This window comes from Talpa occidentalis, unplaced genomic scaffold, assembly GCF_014898055.3.
Source record: "Talpa occidentalis isolate TD23 unplaced genomic scaffold, MPIMG_talOcc4v2.1 talOcc4.10, whole genome shotgun sequence".
NCBI lineage: Eukaryota > Metazoa > Chordata > Mammalia > Eulipotyphla > Talpidae > Talpa > Talpa occidentalis.
Window position 1 is genome coordinate 78,340,575 of NW_023600993.1, and position 23,240 is coordinate 78,363,814.

The 23,240-nt window shown below is 46.9% G+C and overlaps 1 protein-coding gene across 2 annotated transcripts in view; it reads left to right on the plus strand.

Moving 5' to 3' along the window:
• JAG1 (jagged canonical Notch ligand 1) overlaps nucleotides 1-22,440 on the plus strand; it is a 35,158-nt gene extending 12,718 nt beyond the window's left edge. Inside the window, exons 4-26 of one of the 2 annotated variants that reach the window (XM_037494660.2) lie at nucleotides 2,028-2,282; nucleotides 3,828-3,888; nucleotides 7,681-7,811; nucleotides 8,038-8,157; nucleotides 8,584-8,697; nucleotides 10,116-10,229; nucleotides 10,826-10,939; nucleotides 11,335-11,381; nucleotides 11,718-11,891; nucleotides 12,331-12,481; nucleotides 13,293-13,457; nucleotides 13,944-14,057; nucleotides 14,558-14,671; nucleotides 14,771-14,884; nucleotides 15,006-15,122; nucleotides 15,649-15,676; nucleotides 16,120-16,205; nucleotides 17,328-17,441; nucleotides 18,257-18,366; nucleotides 18,458-18,691; nucleotides 18,900-19,031; nucleotides 19,205-19,355; nucleotides 20,156-22,440. In XM_037494660.2, the coding sequence (XP_037350557.1) occupies nucleotides 2,028-2,282; nucleotides 3,828-3,888; nucleotides 7,681-7,811; nucleotides 8,038-8,157; nucleotides 8,584-8,697; nucleotides 10,116-10,229; nucleotides 10,826-10,939; nucleotides 11,335-11,381; nucleotides 11,718-11,891; nucleotides 12,331-12,481; nucleotides 13,293-13,457; nucleotides 13,944-14,057; nucleotides 14,558-14,671; nucleotides 14,771-14,884; nucleotides 15,006-15,122; nucleotides 15,649-15,676; nucleotides 16,120-16,205; nucleotides 17,328-17,441; nucleotides 18,257-18,366; nucleotides 18,458-18,691; nucleotides 18,900-19,031; nucleotides 19,205-19,355; nucleotides 20,156-20,613 (3,218 nt within the window). In that variant the 3' untranslated portion in view covers nucleotides 20,614-22,440. The remainder of the gene's footprint in view (nucleotides 1-2,027; nucleotides 2,283-3,827; nucleotides 3,889-7,680; nucleotides 7,812-8,037; nucleotides 8,158-8,583; nucleotides 8,698-10,115; nucleotides 10,230-10,825; nucleotides 10,940-11,334; nucleotides 11,382-11,717; nucleotides 11,892-12,330; nucleotides 12,482-13,292; nucleotides 13,458-13,943; nucleotides 14,058-14,557; nucleotides 14,672-14,770; nucleotides 14,885-15,005; nucleotides 15,123-15,648; nucleotides 15,677-16,119; nucleotides 16,206-17,327; nucleotides 17,442-18,256; nucleotides 18,367-18,457; nucleotides 18,692-18,899; nucleotides 19,032-19,204; nucleotides 19,356-20,155) is intronic. The other variant, XM_054696323.1, reaches the window with a different exon arrangement.
• Nucleotides 22,441-23,240: the final 800 nt, after the last annotated feature.

The window sequence follows — 23,240 nt, forward strand, 5'->3', positions numbered from 1 at the left end:
TTCAGTTCAATAGGCAGTGAGATTCAGGCAGCAGCAGCTTAGGAGAAGTAGGCAGGAGATTTGCTCTGTAACCCAAATGCCAGAGAGCACATCACAGACACACTTGGCTTTCTGACTCTTGCCTCTTAGGAAAAATCTGCCAAGCAGGTGTGAAATTAGTTGTCCGGATATGTTAGCCCCATCGAGCATTCTGAAATGATTGTCTTCACAGAGTTTCCTGGAAATAAGTAGAAAGTGTACTGAGTTTCTGAAAATTACATGTCCATATGCACCTTTAGGATTGCCCTGGACCTTGTTGGAATTGTTTGTTGTTGACACCTTCATGAGAGAAGTTGGAAGCCTTTGAGCCCCGGCTAGCATGTCTAAATCATTCCTTTATTAAGATCTCATAATCACATGGTAATAACCCACTACGGTCTTTAATGAACCAACAGAGCAAACACAGTTAATGGAGGGGCATTTTTGTCATTCTTTGGCCTGTGTTTATTTGCAAAACTGAAGTTAACGTATTATCTGCAAGTGGTTCTGTGCTTGTTGGGGTGCAAGTCTGTAGGTATGTGGGCTTGTGCAAGGCTTGTCTTGCCCACATGACAGTTAAACCCAGAGGGTGAATTGCTGGGGTGATGTTGGAAGAGGAGTGTGGATGAAGCCACCCTGGAGTCCTCCCCTCCTGGTCACCAAGAGAGTTTGCAAAACCTTGTAAAGGAACACGGGCCGTGGGCCTAGAAAAACAGGAGTGTGGGTGGGTAAGAATCACAAAGACATGGCAAGTTGGTCCTAACACATTCTCTCCAAGGTGGCCTTGAATTTGACAAGGTGGTGAAGGGTTGGTGCTGGCAGGTTTAAGAAAACAAACACAAAACAAGCTGGGTGCTGACTTAGTGCCTTGCTTCCTTTTCAGATCCCTTCCCTGAACTTCTGGCACCTGATGTTTGGAGCTATTTTTGTACTTGTCATTTCTCTTAGACTAGATTATAAGTGATCTCAGGGCAGGGACCACTTCTTATTCCTTCTGAGAGCCGCTTGAGCTCTGGACATGTTTATTGTCTTCAGGAAAAAACCCTTCAATCTATCTGTCTCTAAACTGGGATGAATTTCCCGCCCACCTTCCGGGCAAAGGTGAAATGCCTCAAGTTGGCAGCATTACTATTTAAGTGCCAGCTCAAAGGGGATCAAAAACATATCTTCACTCTTGGCTTCTCATGAACATTTGGAAGTAGAGCTTTCCTAAAGTAAGACACAAAATTCTAAAACCACAAGAGATAGATTATTAACCTTTATTTCAAGTAGTGACATTTCTTTAAAAGCATCATCCCAAAAGCAGCTACCTTCTATAATATGTAAAGAGCTTTTACAAATCAGTATGACCAGTGATGTGGTAGAAAAAAATGGCAAAGGGGAGAACAGATTACAGTTGCCAGGAACAGATACAATGGTTTTATAAACGTGTGAAAGGGTACTTACCATCACTTAATTAAATGCTAATTAAAAACAAGAGATACTTTACCTTAATCAGACAAAGATCAGAAAGTTTAATAACATACAATGTTGGCACTGCTGTTGGGAAATAGTTTCCTGTGCTAGTGGGAGGGCAAATTGATAGGCTCCATTGGTAATGGTGTGGGGTAGTCTGGACAGAAATGAGTGGGTTGTGTGCTTTCTCTTTGACTCAGCACTTCCACTTCTAAGATTTCTTATTGCCAGAACCAGACACACGGGCAGGTATGTTCAAGAATGTCTGTTGTGACTTTGCTTAATAGTGAAAGTTGATAAAAACTTAAATGCACATGTAGGGAACTAGGTAAATTATCACATTGTATTTCTAGCCAATAAAATACTATACAGCCATTAAAAAGGGTAAATACATGGAACTGGTGATTCCTTCATGGCAGGTGGACAAGGTTTTCATTTTCTGCCCATTTTTACTGTTTGTATTTTGTGCCCTGTGCATCTGTTGTTATTAAAGAGTCAAAATGGTTTGTGGATGTGAATGTTAATGTAGGGTTTTGTTTTGTTTTTGCCTCTAGAACCTGACAGCATTATTGAAAAAGCTTCTCATTCCGGCATGATTAATCCCAGCCGGCAGTGGCAGACACTGAAGCAGAACACTGGGGTTGCCCACTTTGAGTATCAGATCCGTGTGACCTGCGATGACTATTACTATGGATTTGGCTGCAATAAGTTCTGCCGACCCAGAGATGACTTCTTTGGACACTATGCCTGTGACCAGAATGGCAACAAAACTTGCATGGAAGGCTGGACGGACCCAGACTGTAATAAAGGTGTGTGAGCATATGCCGGTGGGTTACCCACCTCCTAGTGGCAGTTATTTTGGGTGTCAAATTCTCAATCCACCTGTGTTTAGGTGGCCTTTTGCTCTCTCAGGTGGGGTGAGGTATTGGTTGTTCTGTAGATCTGAAGCATGAAGTTGATGAGTGTAGAGACTACTGTTGGTGTCCCCATACCCCAGCTGCTGAGTTTTGGATGCTAAAAGCTCACAGCCACTCCTGTACCATTGTCCTGGCCGAATAGGCACCACCTCATACCCCGTCTCTTACCGTCTTTAAGTGACTAACACAGGGGTACAAAGGCCAGCCCCCTTTGCCTTTACTCTGAGCTACAGTTCCAACTCCAGAACCTTTGCTATGATCAAATTGAAGCCAGATTCTGAATGCTGAGACCAAGACCTTGCTCAGCTCCTTCCCCTTGCCCATCTGCTGCCCTCAACCCCTTTCTCTTACACCTAAATCCCCTTCTTAGAGTCTCCTTCTCAGGAACCTGACCTAAAGTCTGAGCAGAATGCTTCTGTAAGAAATGGGAGCCCCTGAGCTCAGGGCAGTTTGGGGGCCATGGCTTTGAGGGTGAGTGGAGATTCTGGGGTTTCATACTCCAAAATAGATGCTTTTAGATGTGTGATCTATTCTCCATATTCTTCTGGAATTCAGCAATTCATAGCAACTTAATGGATCATTCTACCATATAATAGGCCTTCACAAACTTTAATATACTCTGCTTATTTTGCATTATTAGGTTAATCCTTTCAAGATAAATTCAGAGAATAAATTTCTGAGCTCTGTGGAGTGGGGCAAAGGGAAAGAATTTTACAGGTCTCCTGGGCAATTCTGTTTCTTAACTAGAGACAAGGGTTTGAAAGGATGGCATTTCTGGGATTCGAATGAAACAACTGATAGACACTTTAAGCTGTGTCTTAAAAATTAGCCACAATTACTTGAACTTTTAATATAATGTTTGGTATTTTCATGCCTTTAAAATTTTAGCAAAGGAAGCAGAACTATTGCAAGGCTGCTTTGGAAAAGTACAACCAGATCTGGCTGCAGGATTAACCTGCCAAATGAAACCAGCCCGGTTGGCTTTGTTAGTCCCATGGTATTTCTGAGACATCAGGCATGGTGGGGGGAAGCGGGGTGAGTTAAGGAGGCTGGGGCTCATCTGAATGTGCCCTGATCTGACAGAGTGGGTGAGATGGGGAAGGATTACACCTCTTTCTTCCTTTTGGGGAGGGTGGGAATTGACAGAGGTCAGGCTGGCTATTGTTTAGAAAGACTGGGTGAAGAGGCCCTTCCCCCTCTGACTTGCCTGCATTTTGTCCCCAAACAGTATCATGTTTTGAGGCTCTGCTCGCATGACCTTGATTTTAAAGCTGGATTTGTTATTTGGGCAACTCCCATCTTCCTCTTCTAACAATGGACTGGATATGAGAGCTCTTAAAATCATGGATTTTGTAGGCTTAATGTGCTAGGCCATTCTCATGATGGGCCAATGCAAGAAACTGGCAGAGTGCTGATGTATCCTTCTGTTTCTTACAGCTATTTGCCGACAGGGCTGTAGTCCCAAGCACGGGTCTTGCAAGCTCCCAGGTGACTGCAGGTAAATGAGTAAATCACTTATTTTTTAAATTTTGGTAATTATCACTTTAATACAAGAAGGGGGCTGACGTGACTGTGCCTACTCCACTTTTCCTTTGGTGGACAAGAAAGCTTAAAAAAAAAAAAACCTCAAATAGGCACATCCGAAGCTTATTAAATTATACCAGCTGTCCAGTGGAATGCACACACTTCTCTTTTGGAAAAAAAAAAACAAACACAGCTATGGGCATTGTCAGTGACTTCATGTATTAACTGTTCTGTAAATTGATAACACTTTTTATAATCTTCCTCTTAAAGTGCTAATGGACTCAATGGAGGGAGGTGGGTTGGTTTCTTTTAGTCTCTCCCTCCCCTGCCCGGTTTTCCGGCTCCCAACCCTCCCCCAGGGTTCCCATCAATAGGCGAAAGTGGAGCATTCTTTAGAATGGGATTAGTACAATCTCCTGGCCCCTTTGCTGGCGGGAGCCAGGCCGGTGCTGAGAGGTTAATGGCTGTGCTGGAATCTTGTCAGTGGTGCCTGATGAATGTAGACTTTGCTGCTGGCCTTTGAAGTCTGTTCTTTTATGGTCCGGGACAATGCATAAGCCAAACGGGAACCTACCCCGACAGCTTCACCATTACAGTTTTTGGAACTTCCTGCAATGTACATCATGCCAATTTGAGAAGGGCTTGTTTCAGGAAATATTGTTGGTGTGTGAGGTATTTTGACACAGTCTCACCCTTTACTCGACCTCCTCCCACATTTTAAGGATTAACGGGTTTAACGTGACACTGAATGGGCCCTTTGGGCTTGTCACTGTTGCCCCAAAAGTTCCTTTGGTTTGAGCCAAGGGAAGCCAATGAAACATCGTCTAAAACCAGTGCATCTGAAATGAACTCAGTACCTGGGCTCGGTGTACAGTGCAAACTGACTCCAGAGGCGAGGGCCAGGCCAGGTGAACGTGCCTGCCTTTCTAACAAACTCTCAAGCGATGCAGCAGTTGCTGAGGGGACTGCGCTTGCAGAATCACTGTCCACAAATTTCACCACTGAAAGTGTAATTCCCCAGATGGACCGGGAACTGTCAAAATGCAGATTCCAGGGCCTGGCCCAAGAATCATATTTTGACAAACCTCCCACGTGATGCTGCTGTTTGGTAAATTTTGAAAATTGCTGCTGTATGGAGGATTATCTGTGGCTTTTACCTTTCTGAACCCATTGCCCCATCTGTTCCTTTTACCCTGCCACAAGGAGCCCTGAACACTGAGGCTTGATGCTTCAGTGGGAATCAAGGCAGTTGGAATTAAAATAAAAAGAGCTTGTCCTGAAACTGTCCCCTACTACATTTCCGGAGGAGTTTATCTCCTGGAAGACTGAGGGGCTTCACTTCCTGGCTGGCACTGGTGTCAACTGACTGTACTATTCACCAGCATTGCTGTCAAGTTTGAGCCAGGAATCCACCCTACCTTAACTCTTCCTAATTAAGGGTGTTCTGGACACAGTCAGATCTGCAGTGCTATTAGCTACTTTGGGCCTGCTCCGAACTCTGATGAGTATCAGCAGAGGCCAACCTCGATTTCTGCTACTGTCATCAGAATAAACACATTGCTGCGCAGGGGAGGGCTGTCCCAGCCAGAACAACAGGCTTTGTTTCCAGAATTTAGCCCTTTCTCTTTCGAAGTCTCACCTCCCACTCCCTGCCCAGACACGCACTGGTGCCCTTATTTACTTAAGGTACGACTTTCCCACACGTCATTTGCATAGTCTCCCAACCCATCTCCTGCCCGTCTTGAAAAATCAAAACAGAACCTTCCAGCGAAGGAAGTTCAGGTTGTGTCCTGCTCCAGAAATGGTTGAATGGCAAGTTACCTGCAAGTTGTCCTTTGGATTATGGATTACAGAGGTGGTTTTTTTTTTTTTTTTTCCTTTCCACATGAGAAAACTTTCCTGGTTTTTTTGTTCTCAAATAGACTTAGATTCCTTTTCCTGGGTGCACATGCTTGCTTTATTGCAAGCCTGCCAATAATATCAAACTTAATTATGAATCATCATATGAGGAAAGTCTCTTCAATTTCTCATGAGAACCTTAATCATATATTATTAAACTGGGATAACTTTGTGGATGCCTCTTTTAGGGTCAGTATTTTTATTTGTTTTCTTTTGAAGTCATCTGTGGCCTCTTGTGGTTCCTTTTTTATGCCTGGGGATTCAGCTCTCATTAATTAAGAGGTGAGGTTGGGTCCTCAGCTGCCTCTTCTTGCTTTTATTAGGTAAATTGAAGAGGTATAGGGATCCTTAATTTGGAAGGGAGTAAGAAGAGACAGTAAGAATATTGCTGTTGCCAAGTCGGTTCCCTTCTTCAAGCTGAGAATATCGGTCTTTACAGAATGGATTCTCCCTCCCAGCTGCCCACTAACTTGATTGTCCACTTTTTAGAAAAATTCTGGAAGATAATTTTATTCCTATTTTACACCATTAAGTAGTCATTTGTCATTTAGACTGATGTTCCAGCTTACGCGTACCGAGTCCTGATTAATTTCACAGCACACCTTCTGGTGGTTCCTTGCGTTTGGGTGTGGATGCCTTGTTTTTAGAAGTTAGGAATGGTTAGTCAATATTCTCAGGGGTTAGGTGGATTGTCAGTTGTGGGTGATTAGCTAGATCCCTGTAATTTTCCCATGACAGGCTAGTCTGCCTCCAGCTCTCTGGAAACCAAAAGCCTTTCCTCCTTGGGGGGTGCCTCTTTTCCAGAATTATAGCTCGGTGATAGGGCTTTGGTCCTGACCATGTCTTTTTCTAGGTCCTTGCCTGCTTCTGTTCCTCACCCCACCATCATGCCTTACCCCAGCCGCCCCCTCTGTTTGTTATAACTTGATTTTCGAGAAGGCAGTTAAAGTTTCAGAGGGCTTGAAACTTGAGGGGAGAGTGCTTGAGACCCTGCCCTTTCTCCTACCCAGGTGAAGGTTTATGTTTGTGTTTTTGTTTGGGGATCAAAGGCACCATTTGGCTTCTAAAGAGTCTAGATTAATGAGGCGCTTATGAAGGAAACTTGACTCCCTTCCCTAGTACTAGATAAACTGAGTTGACCTTTTTTTTTTTGCAAAGTGAGAAATAACTATAAAATAAATTAGCATAAACAGCCAGAGTCCTGGGTCATAAATTACGTGTGGAATTGGTTCCAAGTGCTGTTGCACCCCTCTCCCTCCCTGCAGAAGTGGGTTTAGAGCTCTTGCCCTTGTCTTTGCCAAAAAGAGGATGGTCCCTCCTCCCTCCCCCACCCTCCAAGTCCCTCCTGGCTGATTTCATAAAGCCTCGTCATGAGGCCGTTTCCTGCTGCACTTGGTGTCTGGTTGCATCTTTGTGTGCTGGGGTCGTGACTTGCCGTGTAGACAAAGAGTTGGGCCGAGCTGCTGTTGTAAAAATTGCCAAAAGTGCCGCATTTGAGACTTTCACATGGCTATTGTCACCAAGTGTCCTTTCTGTTCCTGTATAGTCTGCCTTCCGAGGCCCTAGGGTCGATTTATTCCATGTCCCCACCCTCAGCTCTTTGGTGTGAGCCTGAGAAGAGTTCTGGGAGTCTGAGAGCTCTGTGCTGGCCTCTTCCCAAACAGCCCTCCTTTTGTTGAGAGTCATTTGGGAGGGGACCAAGCCTGATTATGAAAATGTTTGTTTAGAGGGAACCCCCAGACAAACCTGGGAAGCCTACCATCCTGTCACCAAAAATCAGAATAGGCCTAGGCTGTTCTTTCTTCCATTTTAATGGCACAGATAGAATGTTCTAGACACTAAAAGAAGTTGTGCTGTCTGTCCCCAGGTGCCAGTACGGCTGGCAGGGTCTGTACTGTGACAAGTGCATCCCGCACCCGGGCTGTGTCCACGGCACCTGTAATGAGCCCTGGCAGTGCCTCTGTGAGACCAACTGGGGTGGCCAGCTCTGTGACAAAGGTAGGGCCTGGGGTGTGCGGGGGCTGGGCAAGGACCTGGGCGGAGGAGTCTGGGGAGCAGGGAGCAGAGTGGTTGTCATTTGGGATTTACTTATTTATTTTTATAAAGCTTTCATTCTGGATCTGTCAGCATTTGTCAGATAGTTTTTTGGGGGAGCCTAGAAATGCAGTGGGGGTGCAATCTTTTTGGGTTTCTCTGAATAACTTCTCTGGGGTCTTTTTGGCAGATCTCAATTACTGCGGAACACATCAGCCTTGTCTCAATGGGGGAACTTGTAGCAACACAGGTCCTGACAAATATCAGTGTTCCTGCCCTGAGGGCTATTCAGGAGGGAACTGTGAAATTGGTAAGTGGTCCAGGCAAACAAGTTGCCTTTAAGTTTTCTGCTTAGAAAAATTTACTTTTAGGACTCAAAATATCCTCTACAGTTAAGATTTGATATTTCTGCAGTTCTGTGGGTCTCTAGAACGCCTTTCAGATCCCTCAGGTTTGTGGGTGATGCTGACTAGTGTAGGGGAGGCAACATCTGATACCATGGCAGCAGCTTTGGGGTGTCTTGGAATCTGGCTGGAGACAGCTTAGCGAAAAAGATGACTTCCTTTCTTCCCCATACACAGAAGGGCTGTATCACATGCTTTGATTTTGTAAAACAAGTTGGAGCTGGTGGCCCAGGTATGGGGCAGGCTTGGAGGGACGGGGCTGTGGGGAGAGGGTGTAGGTAGCACAAAGCAGGTGGACCTTGCTGACTGGTATCCTGCCTGGTGTTTTGCAGCAGAGCACGCATGCCTCTCTGATCCCTGCCACAACCGAGGCAGCTGCAAGGAGACCTCCCTGGGGTTTGAGTGTGAGTGTTCTCCAGGCTGGACTGGCCCCACGTGCTCCACAAGTAAGTCTGAGTTTTGTCCTGGGTCTCAGTATACAGGGTTGCAGCAGATATGTGGTCCACATCGGCCGTGGTAATGGTTCTGCTGGTGGGGCAGACTGGATGCAGACTGGTTTTGGGGTGGGGGTGATCTGACTTGAGCTTCCGGTCTTTGCAGTTAAGTCTCCAGGTATCCTCATCTGACCCCACTAAGTTAGCCTGTGTCTGCTCCTGGAAGAAACTTATTCATGAAACAGCTTGTCCTTTGCCTCTGCCCCATGGGTGTACTTCTTCTGAATCCATCATGGTGCTCCTTGCAGCCATTGGAGGGTTGCCTGCAAGGGAGGTTGTCACTACTGAACTTGAGAGGTGGTGGTCCTGAAAGAGTAACTGTGAGGTCTGTTTGCCCATCAGAACTTCCTGGGTGCTTCACAGTACAGATCTTTGGGCCCACATATTCCCTCCAGAATTGGGTAGTCCATATTCTTTCACAAGCTGGGTTTCTGGGGTGCTGCCAGCCCCGAGAACGTTCCACTGTTGTCAGCACGCCGAGAGCGGTGCTGGGTGTGGTGCAGGGTGTGCTTTCAGGGGTCAGATTGCCTGGGTTGGCACCATGGCCTTCTTCAAGCCCAACTGGTGGTACTCTGGCCCTGTAATCCCCGACCTGGACCAGAGTGGTGAAGACTGTGAGTGAATTCACAAATAGAGCCTGGCACCTCATAAGTGGGCAGTCAAGTTAATTGTTAGAAAGCCATTGTGGAGGTGGGGGATGGGGATGCTGTTATTTTGGGGAAACTATGAGCAAGTGACAATAAGGTTTTCTGCTTGGAAAGAAGGGTTATTTTCCTTACCGCTTATTAGCCATGGCGAAACCTTTTCTTTAAAAATGAGTAAGCAAGGGCCTCCCTGGTGGCGCAGGATTTACGCACAGCTATCCGTAGCCGCTGCAGCACGAGTTCGATCCCCAGCCAGCCAGGGAGCAACCCACATGGTGCAGCAGACCCCTCCTGCCTCACCCGCTGCTCCCCTCAGCAGTGTATTTCAGTCAGTCTGCCTGTTCTACTCCCCACTCTGTCTCTGGTGAATCCTCTCACCCCCCCCACACACACCTCTGGCCTGTACCCCAGTTCTTGTATGCATAAATAAATCTTTAAAAAAAAAAAATGAGTAAGCAGTGAGAGGTATGCCATGTTACCAGAGGGCTGATGCTCCAGGCATCCAGCTGTCCCTCCCCACCCTCCTAGGTCGGGGATTAAATTAACTGGGGCAGTGGGGGATTTAAAGCTAAAATCGGACCTCATCATCACTGTAGCAACCACTAGAGCAGGTGTCTGGCTCTTAAGTGAAGGCTCTGCGTGTGAGGGGTGGGTGGTATTAAATGATCTAATTGTCAAGCAGATTGAGATGAAATTGCCAACCCTCTTCCCTTTTTTGTCAAACAGACATCGATGACTGCTCTCCAAATAACTGTTCCCACGGGGGCACCTGCCAGGACTTGGTGAATGGATTTAAGTGTGTGTGCCCACCCCAGTGGACTGGCAAGACATGCCAGTTAGGTAAGAAGTCCTGCAACTCGGTGGACCTTGATAGTCAGAGCTGTTAAGGAGATGAGTGCGGGACCAGTGGTGTCAGTTTGCTGTCATGTGAAGAAGCAATTTATTATGGAGAGTCCAGCGGGTCTGGGAGAAATAACTCAAATGCAAATGTACTGGCTCTTAGGCCCTGTGGGAAAGTCGTGGGATTCCTTGAACCATGTCAATCGTCTGTCCGAGGAGTGTTCAGCTGGGTTCCAAACGGGAATGATCTCTTGAGGAATGAGCTGTCTGCATTCTTTTTGCCACATTTAAATCCCAGCAACTAGGCTGCGAGGGGTTTTGCACAGAAATGCCTGACTGGTGGCTTTCGGCTATTCTGTTGGGGGGGCGGGGGGAATGCTGGTTGTTAACCAGCAGCCAGAAAGTTATCAATTCACATTCCTTATTGGATAATAGCTAGGGAGAGGGATCAGCTGTTCAACATCCAGGGAACCTAGTATCTTTTATTTAGCTAGCTTATTAAAATGTCTCATTTCAGACAAAAACTAGATTAGTATGATATTTTGGAGGGGGAAATGGGGGTAGAATTCTCATTGCTCATCCTCCTTTTCTTTCAGATGCAAATGAATGCGAGGCCAAACCCTGTGTAAATGCCAAATCCTGTAAGAATCTGATTGCCAGCTACTACTGTGATTGCCTCCCGGGCTGGATGGGTCAGAACTGTGACATAAGTGAGTGGCTGTTTTGATTTTGATTTTCATGAAACTTGGGTGTTGAAAGGCAGGCTCCACTCGTGCCTTGACAGTCGAAGGAAAATGTTCTGGAGGGAATGTTTTTGGAGAGGGAGTGATCAGGAAGAAATGAAAACATCTACTTTATCACGCTCATTAGCTGGCAAAACGGCCATATTCTGATAAGGTGGCTAAAACAATGATGTGAAGTTTCACTGGCTCAGTCTGGATGAATTAGGGAGGGTTCCCACCCAGCTTAATAACCTTATCTCACAGGAAGCACACAGGAAATCTGATTTGAAGCTTTTATCTGTTCTGGGCTGAGAAGGCTTTTCAATTAAGCCCAATTTCAATGTAAATTGCCTCTTTAATATGATGACTTGTTTATTTTTCAGATATTAATGACTGCCTTGGCCAGTGTCAGAATGACGCCTCTTGTCGGGTATGTAAATCTTGGCTTAAATCAAAACCTTAATGATTGACAACAAATCTTAAGATGTGTGTGACCTGGGAGAGCTCTGTCCCTGCAAGATTTAAAAGTGCAGGTGGAAAATGAGTTTCTGGAAATGTCATGCAAGTATATGTTGCCCCAGCCTCCTGGGAGTCAAGTTGAAGGCATGCATGGAGAAATTCCTCTTTAACACATTTCAAGAGCTTGGCCTCTGACTATTTCAGTAAATCAGCTGAACTGTAACCTGCTAAACCGCTGAAGACCTGTGTTTGTGGAATACATAGAAAAAAATGCATGTGTTTCTCCCCCCTCCTTCTCCTCCTCCAGGATTTGGTTAATGGTTATCGCTGTATCTGTCCACCTGGCTATGCAGGCGATCACTGTGAGAGAGACATCGATGAATGCGCCAGCAACCCCTGTTTGAATGGGGGTCACTGTCAGAATGAAATCAACAGATTCCAGTGTCTGTGTCCCACTGGTTTCTCTGGAAACCTCTGTCAGGTGAGTGGGGCTAGATCCTCTGAAGGCCAAGTTATTACAGTGAAGACTCCTCCTCCTCCGCCCCTCCCTTCCCACTTCCCCGCCACCCCCAACTCTGCGTCTCCATGAGACCCGTTAACCTTCTATTGACCAGAGATTTCTGCTAAACAAATGCTCATGGAAGGAGATTGAGGAGTGATTTTTTTTTTTTTTAAGTGTCAGTAGCCTGTCGATTTGATTTTGTGTTCATTGTGTCTCCTGCTCTGGCTCAATCCCACTCTGCCCTGTCTTTTCAAATGCTTTCTGGGCAGTCTCTAGGACAGAACTGTGTGCCATGCAGGGTATTCTGATAGAAGTAGATGAAGGTCTCCATCCATTGCCTGCTGCCCCAGTGAAGTTCAGCTCACACCTTGGTTTCACTTTGTTTCCTTTCCCCCTTCCCTGCCACTGATCTTCGCAGCTGGACATAGATTATTGTGAGCCCAATCCCTGCCAGAATGGCGCCCAGTGCTACAACCGTGCCAGCGACTATTTCTGCAAGTGTCCCGAGGATTATGAAGGCAAAAACTGCTCCCACCTTAAAGACCACTGCCGCACAACTCCCTGTGAAGGTACCTTCCCTCCAACAGCCCACCCTGTCCTGGCTTGACCCCCAAGGCTTGCTCCTCCTTTGCCATTTGTCACTGCCCCATGAAAGTCTCAGAAGGAGTCTAGGTGAGCAGATTGAAAGCTGCTTTGGCGAGCCAAGACAAGCAGTCTGTGCAGGTCTTCCAGTTGGGGAATCTCGTCTACAAGTGGGGGAGAATGGAGGTTACATTAGCATTCCTGTGTTGGGGTGAGCAGACATGCATTGCTGAGATAAATTCCTCAGCGTCCCACTGTCAGTAGAACCACTGTCATTAACACAGCCACGGGGTGTCTGGATCTGTACAATTGGGTTCCATAACCGGACTCCGTGCGACCACTGAGCATTTAGAACCAGAGAAGTGCAACTTGAAACTTACTTTAATTTCAGTTCACTTAAATAGCCCCCTGTGGCTGCTTTATGAGGTGCAGTCTGACAGGTTTCATAAGTTCTTCCTTCAGTCTTGCTTCAGTACAAGAAAGTAGAAAGGAGGTCAAACTGGTTCTTCCTTAGCAAGCTTCCACTAAATTGTGTAGATGTCCAAGGCAGGATGAAGGGCGACCACAAACATGTAGGCTGCTGGCTACACAGGGAGAACATGTTGGAAACTTTTTCTTTCCCCACCTGGAGTCCAGCCTTACCCGTCAGTGTGCCACAGCCTCTTGACTTGACTTCACCCTCATTAGCTGAGGGTATCTGTCTCCAGAAAGCAGGCTTGGCGTGCCCAGCTCCTTGGCTTAGGAGAGCCGTGTCATATGGGTCTGTGGCCGTGATCTGACGCCCAGTCTGTCTTCCAGTGATTGACAGCTGTACAGTGGCCATGGCTTCCAATGACACGCCTGAAGGGGTGCGGTATATTTCCTCGAATGTCTGCGGTCCCCATGGGAAGTGCAAGAGTCAGTCGGGAGGCAAATTCACCTGTGACTGTAACAAAGGCTTCACTGGAACATACTGCCATGAAAGTAAGACCCCTCACCGGGGAGTGGGGCATGGTGCCCCCGTCCTGCCTCTGTCCAACTCGGGGATCATTTAAGTATTGAATCATTTCCACTGAGACAAGTCAGAGCTTACCATTACATCTAGGATCTAAGCCCGAGGTTCTGCTTAATTTGTGACATCACTGCTGCCTCCTAGCCAGCAAGTTAATTTTAGAATGCTCTAGAATCTTAATAGTTTGGGTGACCCTGCATTCACAGGAGTTTCTCCCCCACTCCCACCAAGTAGGTTCATATAGGAGGGCATGAAATAAAATGGACAAGGCATTTTCTGGAGGACCCTGTTTGCTAAAATGCCCGTTGCATTTGAAAGACAGTTTTGATGGAGTTGAGTGCTAAGGGGCTGTTGTATTTCCTCAGGAGGCAGCTGAGAACATAGAACATAGAACAGTGACTGGCTCTAGTATTCCTTGTCCTTCATTTACCTGTTATTATGTTTGTCTTCCTTCACAGATATTAATGACTGTGAGAGCAACCCCTGTAAAAATGGTGGCACTTGCATTGACGGTGTCAACTCCTACAAGTGTATTTGTAGTGACGGCTGGGAGGGAGCCTACTGTGAAACCAGTGAGTCTGTGGTCCTGGGATTGATGCATCTGGGATGCAGGGGGTGACTTGGGGAGGATCTTGCTTCAGCATGGGCAGTCTTTTTAATAGAAGTTTCTGGAAGTAAGATCCAAATAGGCACTGCAGTGGGCCAGCATTGCAGAAAGTTGCATTTGTTACTTGCATTTGTGAATGCTAATGGCACTCAGTAGAAAGGGGCATCTGCGGAGGCTCTATAGAATTAGACTGCTCAGTTAGGACAAGAAATATACCCGCTTATAAGGAAAGTAATCACCTTTCTGTTCTGATTGCAATTTCTGATGTAATTTCTGTGGGAGTAGCTTCCCCTGCCTAACTAGGGCGTGAACAGTGACCTGGTGATGCCTCCTCTACTCTTGGGGATAGGTGCTGTTCAGCTGGGCCGCTCACTGGTGTCGGGCTCTAAGAAGGGGCAGTGAGGTTGGAGGTGTTGTCAGTGGGCTTGGAGGGCCTTCAGCCTCATGTCCCCTCTTTGCTTCTAGACATCAATGACTGCAGCCACAACCCCTGCCACAATGGGGGCTCATGCCGTGACCTGGTCAACGATTTTTACTGTGACTGTAAAAATGGGTGGAAAGGAAAGACCTGCCATTCACGTAAGTGGTAGCTGGTGGGGACCCTGTCTCTGGGATCCCTCCCTCCCTCTTTTGTGAGGGGGGCTAGCCAGGGGCTCACACAGGATTTTCTTCCTTCAGGCGACAGTCAATGTGACGAGGCCACATGCAACAATGGTGGTACCTGCTATGACGAAGGGGATGCTTTCAAGTGCATGTGTCCTGGAGGCTGGGAAGGAACGACCTGCAACATAGGTAACCTCCTGCCTCACGTGGAGCTCAGTGGGCCACCTGTGCAACTGTGACTGCTCTAAGTTGGTTCTGCCCCCTCCACATTCTCTTGGTATCCTCACAGGGGTGTTCTCTTATCTTGCAGCCAGAAACAGTAGCTGCCTGCCCAACCCCTGCCATAATGGGGGCACCTGTGTGGTCAACGGCGAGACCTTCACGTGTGTCTGCAAAGAAGGCTGGGAGGGGCCCATCTGCACTCAGAGTGAGTGTCCTTGTCTGGCCTCCCTCTCCCCCAACACCCCCCCAACACACACACACACACACACACACACACACACGGCTGCAGGAGCACATCCTGACACCCTCGGGGACTTGCACTGGAAACCAGAAGCCGAGCTGTTTGATGTCTGCTTCTGCATCACCTGGGTCTGTCCTAATGACTTGATGGGATGCAGCTCTGACCTGGGCATGAGAAAGTCACAGTGAGATAAGTGGAGACAGATGGCGTCTCAGTTCCCAGCTCTGGTCTGACCAGCAGCCTGTCTCCTTCCATTTTCACACCCCTTTCCCACCCCTACCAGGGCCTCTTCCTGTGTACATGTGTCCCACGGCAAATGGAACAAAGTGGTACAGGCCTGGTTCCAATTGAGCAGAGGTCTTGGTGCACATTTGGCTGGTGTTAACGGCTTTATCATTTGGGTATTATGGTAATAAGTAGTGGTGTTACTTCGGGTGGAGACTGCTTGCCTTATGAAAGGCCTTGCTATTAAATTCTTTTTCCTTGGCAGATACCAATGACTGCAGTCCTCATCCCTGGTAAGCACAACCACCCTTTAAACCAGTACTTGGCTGATAAGTGCATGGACATTGTGCAGGGAACTTTCTTTAAATGCAGCTTAATTTAGGAGGTTGGGATGGAGTTGCAGACCCTCCTGCCTTTCTAACAAGCTCCCAGGTGATGCCAATCCTGCTGGTCCATAGACCACACTTTAATTAGCCAGGTTGTATCTTCATTTAGAGCAGAGATTCTCAACCTTGGCTGTGCACAAGAATCACCTGGGGAGCTTTTAAAAGTCCCAGTGCCTGGGCTGCAATGGAGACCTGTGAAATTAGACTCTCTAGGGGTGGGACCCAGGCCATGGTGCATGTGGCCAGGGGTGAAAGCCAGTGAGTGTCACCGCGGTGGCTGTGTGTGAGTCACTGGCAGCCAGAGCGAAGGATCAGGAGGTTGGTAACCAAGGTCTTTGCTTGCTTCTCAGTTACAACAGTGGCACCTGTGTTGATGGAGACAACTGGTACCGATGTGAATGTGCCCCCGGTTTTGCTGGACCCGACTGCAGAATAAGTAAGGATGGCTCCTAGTTGGTTCACCCTGCTTCCAATTCCCCCCGCCAGCCTGAGACATTTCATCTTTAAAACAGTTATGGCCACAGTTCCTTATAGTCTTGACAATTAATTCCCCCTCTAACAGGGATTAAGATGCCCCTCATTGAATCTTCCCAGGTACCTGCTATTCCTTCCCTGGGTGGCACAGCCCTCCCTATTCTAGAGAACAGAGTACCAGCCACACATTTTGATGATTAATCTACTCAGAGGCCCCTAAGGAAACTGTGTTTTTGTTTTGTTTTTTTTTTTCCCTGTGACTAACATGAAATTATGGGCAAATGGATATTAACCACAGCTATGCTGGTGCAGGACAGAGCTAATACGAATGGAAGGGGGGGACTAGGGCTGTGGTTTCCAAAGGCTCCTTTGGGGCCTGGAGAAATGATTAAAACAGAAAGGGGGGCGGGGAAGGGCAATGCAGTTTTTCAATTTTTATTCTTGATTTTGAGCTGCCTTTACATGCCCTTTTATGAAAGAAAAAAAAAAGGTGATAGACTAGTTTGGGTTTTGTTGTTTTTGTCACAGGATTATTTAAAAATTTCCTGGAGCCTGAGGAAGTGTGGGATTGACTGGGTTTGAGCACTCCATGGGCGTGCATTGTATCTGTTTCATGTTTCTAAATCAGGGGTTGGCTGACTAGGGCCAGGGGGCCAGTTCTGGCCTGCTGCCTGTTTTTGTAAAGTTGGCATACAGCCACTCTTGTTTATGTGGTGTATGGCTGCTTTCATCCTGTGATAATAGAGTTGGGTAGTCAAGACAGACAACATGGCCTACAAAGTCTAAAATATTTGCCATCTGACCCTTTTTCAGAAACTTTGTAGCCCCTTGCTCTAAATTGTATTATCAGAGAAAAAGGAAACTTATTTCACTGCTGCCTCCTGAAATAGTTCTCAGCTGTTTCAGGAGTTAGGCTAATGCTGGTCTTTAGGGGCAGTGACTTGGAGGGGGGTTTTGAGAGCACTGATCTGTTTCAGTGCTGATTGTATGACAGAGTCATCAGCTTTTCTATTTGTTACATCAGTAAATAGAAAAACATTGCGACCTCCCATTGGAGCTTAACCTTGAACTCTGTTTCTCCTAGACATCAACGAATGCCAGTCTTCACCTTGTGCCTTTGGGGCAACCTGTGTGGATGAGATCAATGGCTACCGGTGTGTCTGCCCTCTGGGGCTCAGTGGTGCCAAGTGCCAGGAAGGTATGTGGGCCCAGCCCAGCTGCCCATGTGTCCTGTGGGCCAAGCAGGCGCAAGCACTACAGCTGCCTTTTTTTTTTAAAGATTTATTTGTTTATTTATACAAGCACTGGGTACATTCAGAAGCACGGGAGGGTGAGAGAATTCACCAGAGCAGGGAACAGAACAGGCAGACTGATGAAATACACTGCTGAGGGGAGCAGCAGGCGCAGCAGGAGAGATCTGTCGTGCCATGTGGGACCCTCACCGGTGGCCGGGGATCGAACCGGCGCTGCAGAGGCTGCGGGCAGCTTCGCAGCCCAGCTCTCAACCTCTGCGCCACCAGGGAAGGCCCTACAGCTGCCATTTTGACTGTTCATGAGTTGGTGCTGTGCTCAGAGCACGTGGAAGGGACTGTGGGGGACCACAGGGAAGGGGAGACTTGAAGGATCTCCTAAAAACAGGGCAGCTGTTGGTTTTAGCCAGGTATTAATATGATAATGCTGTGTGACAAACTATCACCAAGCTTGGGGTGTGCCTGCTCGCCCTCCCTGCACCAACAGCTGTTTCTGGGGCATGCTCTTTCCTTGGTAATGGAGTCCACAGGGGGCCAAACTCAACTCAGAGAACTGCTCATATCACGCCCCCTAACCTCACACTGGCCAAAGCATGTGTCATGTGGCACCAGCAACAGGAAGGGAAGTTCACTTGCCCATCGTGGGAGTAACTTGTCATGTGTCTAAGGACACGGGTGTCATCATTTCCTAACAGGGAGGGAGTGAAGAATTGAGAGCAACAGAAAAGGAAACTCCTTTCGCTCACACATCTCCACCTTTCAGTTTCAGGGAGATCTTGCATCACCATGGGGAGTGTGATTCCAGATGGGGCCAAGTGGGATGATGACTGCAACACCTGCCAGTGCCTGAATGGAAGGATTGCCTGCTCAAAGGTGTGGTGTCAGGGCTGCTGCACACCACGGGTGTTCTGGAAACGCTGCTGAGGATTGCTCCTGAGCTTCCCGTTCCCATCTCTCTCTGCAGGTCTGGTGTGGCCCACGGCCTTGCCTACTCCACAAAGGGCACAGTGAATGCCCCACTGGGCAGAGCTGCATCCCCATCCTGGACGACCAGTGTTTCGTCCGGCCCTGCACTGGTGTGGGTGAGTGTCGGTCTTCCAGTCTCCAGCCAGTGAAGACCAAGTGTGCCTCTGACCCCTACTATCAAGATAACTGTGCAAACATCACATTCACTTTCAACAAAGAGATGATGTCACCGGTACGGCACAACAACTTTTTCATTTGGGGATGTTGTCTGACTGGGCTAAGGTGTGGGTATCATAAGCTGAGATCTAATTCTCCTTAGCTCAGATTCCTGCCTTTGAGCAAAGCAAGGCTTGAGTGTAGCCTAACTTCCAAGAAAACATCAGCCTTTTATTCCTTCTCCCAATATCTTACATGTGTTTGGATTTTTAAATATTGTTTAGGGACTCACCACGGAGCACATTTGTAGTGAATTGAGGAATTTGAATATTTTGAAGAACGTTTCTGCCGAATACTCAATCTACATAGCTTGTGAGCCTTCCCCTTCTGCGAACAATGAAATACACGTGGCCATTGTAAGTATAACACCCTTCACACTTATTTGATTGCAAAGTAGTTGACAAGCCAGTATCCAAATGGAGCCCAGACACTGAAAGACAGTTGTGTACATGCAGTCAAGTAATCCAGAATAATGCCTGCTGTTGATGGTCCCCTTGGCCTTGTAGTCTGATAAGTCTTCTTCTTCCAGTCTGCTGAAGACATACGGGATGATGGGAATCCTATCAAGGACATCACTGACAAAATTATAGATCTTGTCAGTAAACGTGACGGGAACAGCTCACTTATTGCTGCTGTGGCAGAAGTGAGAGTTCAGAGGCGACCTCTGAAGAACAGAACAGGTAGGTGTCTGGGATTGTGTTGTCCCAGTGATGATGTCAGATGCATCTTATGCCCTCCGGTAAAACCAACAGATGGGAGTTAGCCCGAGGTTCCTTCCTCAGGGAGCCTCCCACTTCACTGCTATGAGACCTGAGCCAGCTGCAAGGCCATGTGGCCAGGCGCAGAAGCTGCCTTGACTTTTTCCACTCCAACAAGCTGTGCTCCTGCGAGCAGGTGCCCCCGCAGAAAATTCAGTTTCCAGATCTGTTTCTCCACCTGCGTGAACCCAGGACTGTGCAGAGGTGTCTTGGTGTCCTGGTCATAGGACCTGTTCTGAGTGTCCATCCTGAGACATTGGTTTGATAGGTGGCTCGAAGGCCCTGCAGAATGTCCAGACTCCCCTCTTGACCATCTCAAGCACCATTATTCCAGCTAGGCTAGAGATTGGGCACATATGCACATGGGGCATTTGCTGTCCATGCTCAGATCGTGTTTCTGATAATTTTGAAAACCTGATCCTGTAATGAGATGCGTAAGTAGTCAGACTCCCCTTGACTGATCCATATTCTGCTCTCCCCACACGGAGCTGCTGCCCTGCCTTGTCTCTCCAGGGATAGACTGGCAGGTTCTCCAAGGGCCCTGGTCCCAGCACTTGCTTATCTGTGAAGTGTGAAGTGACAATATGCAGTTGTGAAAAGGGACTTGTCCCCACCATGCCCCCTCTTGGGGCTATACACAGAACTGGTGTAGCTATTCTATCTCGCTTGTTCCCATGATTTTTTTCCCCTGAGACTTAATTGGTTTTGTGCCTGCCTTCCAGATTTCCTGGTTCCTCTGCTGAGCTCTGTCTTAACCGTGGCGTGGATCTGTTGCCTGGTGACAGCCTTCTACTGGTGCGTGCGGAAACGGCGGAAGCCCAGCAGCCACGCTCGTGCAGCCTCCGAGGACAACACCACCAACAACGTGAGGGAGCAGCTGAACCAGATCAAAAACCCCATCGAGAAGCACGGGGCCAACACGGTCCCTGTCAAGGATTACGAGAACAAAAACTCCAAAATGTCGAAAATAAGGACACACAACTCCGAGGTGGAAGAAGACGACATGGATAAGCACCAGCAGAAAGCCCGGTTTGCCAAACAGCCAGCGTACACACTGGTAGACAGAGAGGAGAAGCCCCCCAATGGCACGCCAGCAAAACACCCAAACTGGACAAACAAACAGGACAACAGAGACTTGGAAAGTGCCCAAAGCTTAAACCGGATGGAGTACATCGTATAGCAGACAGCAGGCGCTGCCGCCACTAGGTAGAGTCCAAGGGCACTTGGGGCTTGTAGTTCTTTCAAACTGTTGTGTCATATTCCAGTCTGAGGCTGTCGTTGACTTAGAATCCCTGTGTTAATTTAAGTTTTGACAAGCTGGCTTACACTGGCAATGGTAGTTTCTGTGGTTGGCTGGGAAACCAAGCGCTGCGTCTCACAGCTATGCAAAAAACCAGTCGAAAGTGCCCTGGTGCACACTCGCTCCCCGCAGCCGACACATCTCGGATCAGGCTCCCAGGAGAATGCCCGGCCCCTAGGCCTTGAGCTTCCACTTCTGCCAGATGTCCCGATGGTGATGCAGTCTTAGGATCATAGTTTTATTTATATTTATTGACTCTTGAGTTGTTTTTGTATATTGGTTTTATGATGACGTACAAGTAGTTCTGTATTTGAAAGTGCCTTTGCAGCTCAGAACCACAGCAACTATCACAAATGAGTTTATTATTTATTTTTTTTATTGTATGTTGTTGTTGTTGGGGGAGGGGGGACTTTGATGTCAGCAGTTGCTGGTAAAATGAAGAATTTAAAGAGGAAAAATGTGTCAAAGGTAGAATTTTGTATAGTTATGTAAATAATTTTTTTTATTAATCACTGTGTATATTTGATTTATTAACTTAATAATCAAGAGCCTTAAAAACATCATTCCTTTTTATTTATATGTATGTGTTTAGAATTGAAGGTTTTTGATAGCAATGTAAGCATATGGCTTTTTTTTTTTTTTTTGAACTTATTTTCTTATTACGTGTTGCCTATAAGCCAAAATTAAGGTGTTTGAAAATAGTTTAAGACAATAGGATGGGCTTCTGTGCCTGGAAAACTGGTGGAATTTTTTTTTTTTTGTACGACGTCAGATGTTTAAAACACCTTCAATAGCATCATCACTTTAAAACACGTTTTAAGGACTGACTGAGGCAGTTTGAGATATTAGTCTAGAACAGGTTGCTTTTTTTTTTTCTGCTTTAGACTTGAAAAGACAGGCAGGTGATCTGCTACACAGCAGTTTAAGGGAACAAGTTGAGCTATGATTTAACATAGCCAAAAATGAGTGGTTGAATATCATTAAAATTACAAAATTGTGTGACGTTGGAAGCACACCAATCTTATTTTTGTAAATTCTGATTTCTTTTCACCATTCGTATGTAATACTGAACCACCTATAGATTTGATTTTCGTTGTTATCTACTGCATTTAGGGAGTATTCTAATAAGCTAGTTGAATACTTGAACCGTAAAATGTCCAGTAAGATCACTGTTTAGATTTGCCATAGAGTACACTGCCTGCCTTAAGTGAGGAAATCAAAATGCTCTTATGAAGTTTAAGATCAGAAAGGCTTATTATAAAACAGAGTAATTTCGTTGGTTCACCATGGAGACCGTGAGGATACTTTGTATTGTCCTGTTAGTGTTATATGAACATAAAAATGCATCTTTGATGTGTTGTTCCTGGCAATAAATTTTGAAAAGTAATATTTATTAAATTTTTTGTATGAAAACACAGAACAGTGTGGCCTCTTCTGAGCTTATGTAGTTCTGCTGAGCTGTCTAGTGCCTCTGCCACCCCACTGCGCCTCTTCTGGTAATTGAGGGATGATAAATAGCCTGCTTGACAGGGGCACAGAGGAAGAACTGAAAGCCTTTTCAGCCACAAAATTCATCTGAAGTTCTCAAAAAACCCGGGGGCTGCTGTGAAGCAGGAGCGGTGAGAGCCCCATCTTGGGGGCCTTGATTCCCTTGTTATTCAACAGCAAGTGTGAATACGACTTGAATAAACACCACTGGATTAATGGTCTGTAGTGTGGAGGTGAATTGTTTGTGAGCACTCACGGGAAATGCCCACCACACTAAAAGGGTTTTAAATAGCTTAGAATTGCTCTTCTATGATTGATACTCTATGGATGAAGAGGGAGATTGAATGTTTTTTTTTTTTTCCCCCAGCTACTTGGATTCATTTTAATGTCCTGCCATCATTGCAGGCCACACCCTCATGGCTTTTGCGCACACTTATGCCTCCAGGGTGGTTTCCTAATGGCACAGGGAGGTAGTTACTTACAGGGTTTGGGGGTTCGGGCCCATCTACTCATCTCCTTGTTCCCAGGGATTGTTCCACTCACAACCTTGAGGTGCCAGGTAGGCCTTCATGAGGGACTAGAGTTAGGCTCCGCAGACCCCACCCATAAAAGGCACGGGAGCTGCGGTTTTCTCAGTGGCTGCTCTGGCCAGGAAGCCAGCATGGCCCTGCCCCCACAGGGGTGGTGGGGGTGAGAGTTAAAGCTTTGCCTCTGGCAACTCTGCAGTGAGGGATGAGCCCGGGACTGGCACGAGGACCACTTCCAGCAGCTGGGAGGAGCTGCCAGTAGTTGCTCTGTTGCGAAGCCAAAGTTTACCCTCCGCAGAGCTGCCCCTAGCGCTGCAACACTCAGCTCATCCACCCACCTTGTTTTCATAGTGTCACTCTCCCAACTGGAAAAACAAACTTGAAATGGAGGAAAAGCTGATGGGGATGTTTTATTCTTGGAAACTTTCTACCAGGCTAGGAGCCGTGTTCTCTGATGGGCATGTTGCTGAGGAATGGATGGTGGGCTAAGTC